Source organism: Octopus sinensis, linkage group LG7, assembly GCF_006345805.1.
Source record: "Octopus sinensis linkage group LG7, ASM634580v1, whole genome shotgun sequence".
Classification (NCBI taxonomy): Eukaryota; Metazoa; Mollusca; class Cephalopoda; order Octopoda; family Octopodidae; genus Octopus; species Octopus sinensis.
The window spans coordinates 58,571,745-58,583,305 of NC_043003.1; the positions used below are offsets into that span (position 1 = coordinate 58,571,745).

The 11,561-nt window shown below is 39.1% G+C and overlaps 1 protein-coding gene across 1 annotated transcript in view; it reads left to right on the forward strand.

The window, feature by feature from the left end:
• The window catches only part of LOC115214420 (serine/threonine-protein phosphatase 6 regulatory ankyrin repeat subunit A-like), a 200,743-nt gene that overhangs the window by 182,951 nt on the left and 6,231 nt on the right, over nt 1-11,561 (forward strand). The window contains exons 28-30 of the mRNA XM_036504406.1: nt 585-884; nt 3,043-3,194; nt 4,887-5,770. Coding sequence (XP_036360299.1) covers nt 585-884; nt 3,043-3,194; nt 4,887-5,770 — 1,336 coding nt within the window. The remainder of the gene's footprint in view (nt 1-584; nt 885-3,042; nt 3,195-4,886; nt 5,771-11,561) is intronic.

Sequence of the window (11,561 nt, forward strand, 5' to 3'; positions counted from 1 at the left end):
TGTTTGTCCCCTCTATGTTTAGCCCCTTGTGGGCAATAAAGAAATAAGAAATTTTAATCGAATGAATCTACCCCAGTACCCTTTTTTTTTTTTGTTTTTAAACCTGGTACTTATTCTATCGGTCGCTTTTGACAAACTGTTAAGTTACGAGGACGTAAACACATTCACACTGGTTGTAAAGCGAGGTGCTGGACAAACACAGACACAAAGACACACACACACACATATATATATTACTAAATCTACTCACAAGGCTTTGGTCGGTTTGAGGCTATGGTAGAAGACTCTTGCCCAAGGTGTCAAGCAGTGGGACTGAAATCGGAACCATGAGGTTGAGAAGCAAGCTTGTTACCACACAGCCGCTCCTACGCCTTATCGATCCTGGTGAGAATAAAAAGCAAAGTCGACCTTGGCAGGATTTGAACTCAGAACGAAAGAGCCGGAACAAATGCCGCAGGGCATTTTGTCCGAGGTTGCAGCGATTCTGCCACAGTAAGAGATGAATGACAAAAAGAAATGAAATAAAAGTTATTTCAATGAAACGATGATGATTCTAACTTAAATAAAAATATCTTTTCCAACAGTTTGTATTCGATTTAATGGTGTGTGGAAAACTGAACCACAACAAGTGTATCCAAGATTTCGTTCTCATCTGCAAAGCTCCGCTGGAGGCAGCAGTGAAGCTATGTCGCAACTTCCGGACGATTGCTTCCAAGGAGAAAGAACGTTCTAAAGATCTTGAACTAGCAGCCGATTACTGTGAAGAAATGGCCACCAACATCATGACCATTTCATCCAGTCTTTATAATCCCGAACCTCTTCTCAGATCGGTGGACCAGAACAACACACAGTTTTTGGACTTCCTCATAGAAAACGAACAGAAGGTGAGAACAGATTTTCGTTTTATTATTACTAATATTATTATTATTATTATTATTATTATTATTATTGAGTGAGAGAGCAGTTCATGCCATCAAAGTGACACTGGGGTAAAATATACGAAGCCCAATATACCCATCATGACTACCCGTCTGATAAGTGTACACCAGGCACATGCATCACAACCATATGTGCGCGACATGGTGATCTCATATCAAGATAAACAGCACATGACCTTGCAGGTGGGGCCCAGTTAGAATTTTCTTCAGGTTGAGTAGCCCATCCCGCTCAAAAGGTCCCTGAATAAGGGTTGTTTAAGGATGTTGAAAGAACTACGATTTGAATTCGTTTGGACGGTGGCTCGAGTATACGGTACTGACGAACTGAAATAACCGCAAATTATTATTATTATATTATTATTATTATTATATTATTATTATTATTATTATTATAATAGATGTCGCACAGTATACAACATCGTGAGGTTGTTGATTGAAGATATTGTGTCTAACGGGGGTTTGTACTGTTTGCCATGTCACAACAAGGACCTTGAGAGAGACAGTATTTTACGCAATATGCTTGCAGTTCCGAGTATTGCTGACTTTTGCAATACGTCTAGATTGTAGGGTATTTCTAAGATTTTCAGATGTTTTTTTTTTTTTTTCAGATTGGGTGGTATGCTCCAATGACAATAAGGATAACCTTTATATTTGACTCTTGTAGCTGCCACATCGTAACGATCTCAATTCTCAGGACTCCATATTTATAATCCTTTTCTCTTTCTTTCAAGATTATATGTTGATCTCCTGGTACTGCTATGTCGATTATTAGGCACTCTTATTTGTCCCTCTTAAAGGTTACTATATCTGGCCTTCGGTGCTCTCTAATACCTTTTCTGTCTGGAATATTATTATTATTATTATTATTATTATATTATTATTATTATTATTATTATTATTATTATTATTATTATTATTATTATCCAATTATTTTAAAGGTATTTCGAAACTGTATGACCGCTGACTAATTAAATACCACTGGTGAGTCAGTGTCCGTATTCACACGCATATAGCCCACCCATTTTTTTAATCGGCCTTCAGCGTTCATCTGTATTGACATGTTTACACAAACACAATATGCACACACACACACACACACACACACACACACACACACACACACACATATATATATATATATATATATAAGCATTATTGATGCAACATTTTTAGCGTATATGTTTTGTTTTAACGCTTATTGACAGCGGAATTTCATACAGAGAAAGTCCCTTTAAGACATTGAATTTTAAAAGAGACTATCTCAAAGCCAGCCGAAACTGTTTGCCTTGTAGGTGAACGAGAATGGTGGTTATAGATATTTTGCGGTTATTTCAGTTCGTCAGTACCGTATACTCGAGCCACCGTCCAAACGAATTCAAATCGCTGGTCTGAGGAATATATGCAAATAGCATAAAATCTATCCGCTGTTGTGTAATAGTGCTAAAAATAAATAATATAAAATTTTGAGTCAGAAGCAGCTTTAATACCATAACCAATATGGAGGGGCAATGGCCCAGTGGTTAGGGCAGCGGACTCGCGGGCGTAGGATCATGGTTTCGATTCCCAGACCGGACGTTGTGAGTGTTTATTGAGCGAAAACACCTAAAGCTCCGCGAGGCTCCGGCAGGGATGGTGGTGATCCCTGCTGTACTCTTTCACCACAACTTTCTCTCACTCTTACTTCCTGTTTCTGTTGTACCTGTATTTCAAAGGGCCGGCCTTGTCACTCTCTGTGTCACGCTGAATATCCCCGAGAACTACGTTAAGGGTACACGTGTCTGTGGAGTGCTCAGCCACTTACACGTTAATTTCACGAGCAGGCTGATCCGTTGATCGGATCAACCGGAACCCTCATCGTCGTAACCGACGGAGTGCTTCCATCCACCATAACCAATATTAATGTCACATACTTAATGAATGTGTTTTGATCAACATATTCAGATTCTAATGAAAGTACACACATACACATACATAACATACACAGACGTGCACACAAACTCAAATACACGCGCGCGTTGACCTACAGTTCACCTTATCATCATTTTCCATATCAATTGTTTATTTACAACGCAATCTCATCTGGAACTACGGCTCTCTGTTGCAGGCTGTGGTGGCACATCCAACCGTACAACAACATCTGTCTCACATCTGGATGGGCAGCTTGGAGTGGTCAAGTGCTCAGATATTTTTGTTATTCCTGATCTGTCTACTTCTGCCTCCAGTCTGGCTAATACTCTCTTTACCCCTTAATCACAGGTAAGTTATAATAATCTTCTTTTTTTTTTAATCAGAGATTGTAAACAGGAGTCCACATGACCCTTGTGGGTCCATAGAAAATTTTGTTGTTAAAATCTATATGCATTAAATTAATCGTGCTTCTACAGCACACAAAATATTTTAGCAATTTTTGTTATACAATTCCTATTTTTATTTATACAATTCCTAGTTTTTTTATATATAATTCCAAATTATTTTTCTGTAGTTTCAGCTCAGAGCTGCGGCCATGCTAATGCACCGCCGTTTTGCTACACTGTTATTACTGAGAGCCTCCTCCAATATGTGGAACTTGGTGAAGAATGGAGTTTAATGTAGCTACCCTCATTTGCACCTCTTGCCGTGGAGTAGGTTCATCTGGGACTCTCGACAGGAAGAGGCCAGCTTTGATTTAAAAACGCCTACATCTACTTTGTGCAGGTTCCTCAGGCTCTTTGGGAGAATGTTGTGTCCTTAAGCAAGACACTTTATTTCACATTACTCCAGTTTACTCAGCTGGCAAAAATGAGTAGTAACTGTATTGCAGAGGGCCAGCCTTGTCACATTCTGTATCACGCTGAATCTCCCTGAGCACTATGGTAAGGGTACGTGTGTCAGTGGAGTGCTCAGCCACTTACGCATTAACTTCACGAGAATGCTGTTCCGTTGATCGGATCAACTGGAACCCTCGTCGCCGTAGCCGACGGAGAGTGCCAGTCCCCCCATTCCCATCCCTTTTTAAGTCAGCTAATCATTGTGAAAAAAAAGCATGCGGGGCAAACAAGAGAATGAACATGATAAAGAAAGGTGAGTAACCATTTATTAAACGTTAGAGCTGGTTGCTAATTTTGTTATATTTCGGGACGGTCATTATGCCAATAATGATCGCACGCACTGGTTCTATTTCACTTCTTTACTTTTTATTTGTCAGTTAACTAACTATTTAACCAATTAATTGATCGCTTCTTTGATTAATCGTCCGATTAATCAAACAGCTAGGTTTCTCACAGACCTTTTCTTTGCCATTCTCGATACAATTAGAATTTATCAGATTATTAACGTCATCTTTAGCGATGAAATTTAGTTTTCAATATTCACATCTACGCGGCATTTTGACCGGTTTGATCTCTGGTCGTCATCGGGTGTCTTAATTCCTAGATACATACATGGTACAGAACTTGATAACAACAAGGAACTTATTTCTAAACTAACGGTAGTAACACTCTTATCCTTTATATTACTAAGACATGCACATGTGTTCAGTACTATGTAGATGAGCAGTATGTATGCATAAAGTAGTATGTATAAGACACCTTATGACGATCGCTGGTCAAATCGATTGAAACGTTGTGTGCATGTAAATATTGGAAATATTTTATCTCTGAAGAGGAGGTTAATAATACACTGGAAGAAGGCAGCGAGCTGGCAGACTGTTAGCACACCGGTAAAAAGTTCTTAGCGGGATTTAGTCCGTCTTTATGCTTTGAGTTCAAATTTCACTAAGATTGATTTTGCTTTTCATCATTCCGGGGTCGATAAAATAAGTACCAGCTGATTACTAGAGTCGATATAATCGACTTTCCCCCCTCCCACGAAATTGCAGGCCTTGTGCCAAAATTTGAAATCAGTAACATTCTGAAAGATTATAATCGTACTAATAATTTCTTTTCTGTTTTTCCTTTCACTTTCGTCAAGGTACGCCAAAACCCCGATCATCAAATTTATGGCTTATCTCATATCTCATCTTTATCTCTTGGCACTCTTCACCATCACAGTCGTGTTACCAATCAAACCAATTTCGGTATCTCCAAGTCTCATCCCTTTCTGGTACGAGTGGATTCTACTAGCCTGGTTGTCCGGTCTTCTAGTCTCCGAAATCACCAACCCAGCCGACAGGGCTGGTCTTGGATGGATCCGAATTATAACCTTGGTCGTCTGCGCTATCGGACTACTCGTACACTTGCTAGCCGTCGTCCTCTACATCTACAGCCGCGAAGATCCGCGTGTGTACCTCTACATCAGGAACCAGTTCCTAGCTTTTGGCATGCTCCTTGGTTTCGTACAGCTACTAGAGTTTTTCTCCTTCCATCACTTATTTGGTCCATGGGGCGTGATCATCCACGATCTCATCAAAGACTTGATCAAATTTCTTGTGATTTTACTTCTGTTTATGGTTGGTTTCAGCTTCCACCTGGTAGCCATTTACCAACCAGTCTACAACATAGATCTTTCCTCGAATATATCAGTAATGGATATGTTTGAGTTTCTCTTCTTCTCGCTGTTCGGTCTGGTCGACCGTGACAGTTTCCCGCTACTCTCCAACTCTCTAGACTGGGTCAACAAACTAGTCGACGCCATTTTCGGTATTTATATGATGGTCACGTTGATCGTCTTAATAAACTTACTGATTGCTATGATGTCGGACACATATCAACGTATCCAGAGTCAGTCAGACACAGAGTGGAAGTTTGGACGGGCGAAACTAATCAGAAACATGAACAAACAGTCTATATCGCCTCCGCCGATCAACCTATTCACCAAGTTCCTTGCATACTGCTGGGCGTTCTACAAACACAAATGTAAGTATCTACACCCACACGTACACACACACATACACACACACACACACACACAAACACCCCACCACTAACATACACCATTCGCACACATTCACATGTACAGATTAACAAACACATTTACACATGAACAAATACATATAAGAAAATCTATTTACGTAAACACTGTCACAAAATGTTGTTTTGGTCGAGGCGATCTAGCATTAAAGTTATTCCATCCGTGGCCATCGCATATTTTCTTTTTTACAGATACAGTGTTTCCGCCCCCTTTCCCCCTTGCCTTTCACTCCAGCACACCATTTTATATAACTTCGGCTTTCCAACAAATTTTCGGATTTGTGCCTATCTTAAAAATATAAGCATCATTCAGATAGTAAAGTTAATATAATAGATTGCTCCACTCACCCCCTTCTTCACTAAGTCACACAAATTTGTGACCTTGTGCCAATGTTAAAAAGGGAAATACATCTAGATACACCTTAGAAGTTTCAGAGGTTGGCCATATTTTGTAATATTTTGGGGCGATAGTTTAAATACCAAAACTGTGGAGGCACATGGCCTAGTAGTTAGAGCAGCGGACACGCGGTCGAGGGATTGCGGGTTCGAGTCTCAGACCGGGCGATGTGTGTGTTTATGAGCGAAACACCTAAGCTCCACGCGGCTCCGGCAGAAGGTAATCGCGAACTTCTGCTGACTCTTTCGCCACAACTTTCTCTCACTCTTTCCTCCTGTATCTTACAGCTCACCTGCGACGGACTGGCGTCCCGTCCAGGTGGGGAACCTATACGCCAGGGAAACCGGGAAACCGTCCCTTATGAGCCATGCATGGCTCGAGAAGGAACAAGCAAATACCAAAACTGATACTATTTGGTTTCCTGATGCGAGAGTTTGAGGGAAAAACTGTTGGGATCAAACAGTGCTGCACATTCCTCTTGTGCTTCCTCTCTCTCTCTCTCTCTCATATATATAAAGTTTTGAATGGAGATTATTTACTATCTTCCACGTTTATAACATATCGTTCCTTTCGACTTTCAACGAGTCTAAATTCCAGGAAGAGAGAAAGAGAGAGCTATATATGGCCGATTTTTTAGGCGGTGAGCTGGCAGAATCGTTAGCACGCCGGGCGAAATGCTTAGCAGTATTTCGTCTGCCGCTACGTTCTGAGTTCAAATTTAGCCGAGGTCGACTTTGCCTTTCATCCTTTTGGAGTCGATTAAATAAGTACCAGTTACGCACTGGGGTCGATGTAATCGACTTAATCCCTTTGTCTGTCCTTGTTTGTCCCTTCTATGTTTAGCCACTTGTGGGCAATAAAGAATTATATATATGGCCGATTGAGACGTTATGTGGGGAGGTATTGTTAGCAGTTAACTTGTTTGAAAGTAACATTGTCGCTCTCAACATCAGCAAAGCTTTCGAACTGTCTGGCGCACAAATATCCTGTGGAAATTGCCTGTCGGAATTTCTTCCACACGTCTCTTTTCTCTGGGATATGTAACTTCTGTTAGATCTCCTTACTACTGCGTGTTGACGGAGCATTTTCTGTCCCTTACTCCATTAACTCTGGCGAGCCCCTGTGTTCTAATTTCTTCCTGGTTCTTTTATATATCAATGCCGCCACATATAACAACTCACACTCTTAAGCAGATGGAGCTACCTTTTTATTCCTCGCCCATTTTCCCTAGTAATGCATCACCTTCTTGGCAACCGATAAACCACACGCTAAACTCGTGCTGACTCCATAAACAGAAACCTAGAAAACTTCCTCCATTGGGGAATATACCAATCTTCTTTCGACAGCAAGAAACTTACATATCAAACGCTACTTACATATCAAAAAAATCAATGTCGCATCAAACACCCTTTAATTGTGAACAACACTCAACTAGTGCCCTCAAAACTGCTCCCATTGTTGGGTCTCATTATCACGAAAGATTTTTCGGGTCGAATGCACATCGTTAACATAGCTAAGACTGCACCCCAACAACTAGACTTTCAGTTCAGGGCCAGAAAATACATCATTCCCCAACAATTATTCATAATCCACAAATCTTAGATTAGGTCTTCAATGAAGTGTTGCTTTCATATCTGAAATAATATTGCTGCTACACACACGGACATTAGACTGCATCCAGAAAACGACCACCGACTGATTAACGTAAGATCACCTACAGACACGTTACAGTCTCTGACCCACAGGCAGCTAACTCCTACCTCTACCTTTTCTACTATAATAGCTGCTGCTCTTCGGAGGTCACTCACTTACTGTCACCCCATTCAGGCAGTCTCGTTCTCGTCGTCTTCCCTCTCATCATACTTGTTGTGTCTACTCTGCACCTCAACCAGGCTCTGTGCTAATCACAACACCCATTCTCTTTTCATTCCTAGATTATCGCCCCTCTGGAACACCATACATACTAATATCTTCACCGCGGGTTTTAATTTACAAAGGTTGGAGAGGAATATTAATGAATCAATCTCGAAGAAAGATAAATGTTTATAATAGTAGAGTGAAGTGATAAGAATGAGTGTCGTTAAGACAGTGAGGGATTTTTTTTTATGTTAATCGGGATAGGTTGTATCAGGAACCAAATGATAGGTGCGCGCACACACACACACACACACACAAAATGAAAAGTACAAAAGCATGCGTGTAAATACAGAGTCGTCTGTAAAGGGTATGGTGCATAACTATGGTAACGCTGATATGAAGAGAGATGGGGGAAAAAATATTGTTGGTGACTATAACAGGAAATGGGTTGTCAAAATACATACATACATCATATAATAATAATAATAATAATAATAATAATAATAATAATAGTAATAATAATGAATGTGGAGCACTTGCAGAAAACAGTATTGCTTGGAACCGCTCAAATACTCCGGTTGGTGCTCGAAAAATAAAGGGTGTTACTTTAGTTCACTGATAGTAAACAGCTGGCACCGTCGTACATCTCCAGCGTTAGAAGCTGTGCAAAGACAATAAATGATAATGATAATATTTTATTCATTGAACGATATTTGACAGCAAGCTTGTTTTGCCGAGTTCAAAATAAAAAGTGATCAAAATTCAAAATTATTGAAATTCAAATCTAAAGTGTAAACGAGAGTAACCAGCGTACACCCGGCTATTTTGGTAACTTCCAGAATTTCTATATGTTCCAATTCTTATTCGGTGTACCACAAAAATCTACTCAATCTACTTGATTTTGATATTTCAAAATGATTAACGTAACTCTTCAGAAAGGTAGTCTGTAAGCAGAACGGTAAAACTCTGCAAGACTTTATAAAGATTATCATGTAAGGTATTCAAAGTACCTTCACCCACGTTGATGTATGCCTGCATTCCATCATTTTTTTGTTGTTGTTTTTTTTTCTTTTAAAACTACGGCCAACCATAGTAAGCAACACATTATAAAGATGCTAAAAATCAAGCGATGCCTCTGCCTGGAGGTTTCTAAAGTGCAGAAAGGCTTTACACGGAGCCAATACCATTCTCTAAACATACATACGTACGTACGTACGTACGTACGTACGTACGTACATACATACATACATACATACATACATACATACATACATACATACATACATACATATCTCTACATATACATACATACATGCATACAAAAATACTCTGTTGTTGATGTTGAAATTCCAATGAAGGTGCCTTAGGTCTAGGTTAGAAACCGGCTCTTTCTCTATTGGCAAGAAATCTTGAAATAAAACTACATAATGTCAAACATACATACATATATATATATATATATATTATATATATATATATATATATTATATATATATAATTGTAAGATCCAGGGATCGAGATGTAAAATCTTGAAATAAAACTGCATAATGGCATACATATATAAATACATACATACATACATACATATATATACATACATACATACATACATACATACATACACAGGATACATGGGATAGAAAAGAGAAACTCTGCAGAGTTGTGGAAATTAGCTGCCCAGCAGATGTTAACGTAAAGCTGAACATCAGTGAAAAAGAGAACACCTACGCTGATCTATTGAGAAATCTGCAGTTACTGTATCCAGATTACAAGTTCAGGTTTATGCCTGTAATTATTGGGGCACTTGGGACATGTAACACACTGCCTAAATACCAATCTTGAGAAATTAGGCTTCTCAAAACCAGAAAAGAGAAAGCTAATTCGAAGATTACAGATCCAGTCCATCACTGGAACTGTAAAATTCTGTAAAACTTACCAGAAGTTTATCATTTAAATATACATGAGCATGTCTAGACATGCAACTATATGCATGGGAATACATACATAAAACATACAAATCTGCACATACATACATACATACTTACATACAAACAAAATTACTCTGTTGTTGATGTTGAAATTCCAATGAAGAAGCCTTGGCTTTAGGGTAGAAACCAATGCTTTCTCTATTGGCTAGAAATCACTGAAAAAACTGAATCATGACATGCAAAAATACCCTGTTGTTGATGTTTAAATTCCAGTGAAGGAACCTTGGATCTAGGTTAGACACCGGCTCTTTATTGGCAAGAAATCTTGAAATAAAACAGCATAACACGCATACATACATAAAGACATACATACATGCATACATACATACACACACACACATACACACACACATGCATACATACATACATACATACATACATACATACATACATACATACAACATACATACATACATACGTACGAGTATATGGTAAAGCGGATAGGTAGACAGATAGACTAATAGTTAAATATATACATACATGTATACATACGTACATACATATACTAGCTTCTTTCCGGTTCATATAGACTCATAGGGGCCGGTTTCCCGGTTCCAATTGCATATATATATATTCCCCATCTGGACGAGACGCTCGTCCAGCACAGGGTTACTCATTTTTTGCCAGCTGAGCGGACTGGAGCAACGTGAAATGATGTGTTTTGCTCAAGAACAAAACACATCCCCAGTCCAGGAATCGAAATCACGATCTTAAGATCGTGTGTCTAACACCATTACCACTAAGCCACGCGCCTTTATACTGACATATATACATATATTCATAGGAACATGCACACACGCACACTCACAGATGCACGCATGAACACACATGCACACACACCTGCACACACACATACACACGCACACATGCACACACACACGCACACACACACGAACGCACACACGAACGCACACACACACTTACACACGCATATACGCGCACACACATGCACACACACACATGCACACACACACACACACACACACACACACACACACACACACACACACACACACACACACACACACACACAGTACGGTGAGTAGATACATAACATCATTTGATAATGTTATATTTCGGAATGGTCATTTTGCCAGTTTAGCCAATAAAAACACACGCACTATATATTTGGTGTTATTTTGCTTCAGTGTTATTTATTTTTTACATTAATCTTAATCTTATTTCGGCCAGAGTTCTTTCGTCATACTCCTGTGACGAAAGAACTATGGCCGAAATAAGATTAAGATTAATGTAAAAAGTGACGAAAGAACTCTGGCCGAAATAAGATTAAGATTAATGTAAAAAATAAATAACACTGAAGCAAAATAACACCAAATATATAGTGCGTGTGTTTTTATTGGCTAAACTGGCAAAATGACCATTCCGAAATATAACAATGTCTGTTTCAACACACGACTTCACATAAAAAAATCTTGCACAACAAATATATAAACCTACTATCATTTGATAAATATTTCACTTATTAATGATGACG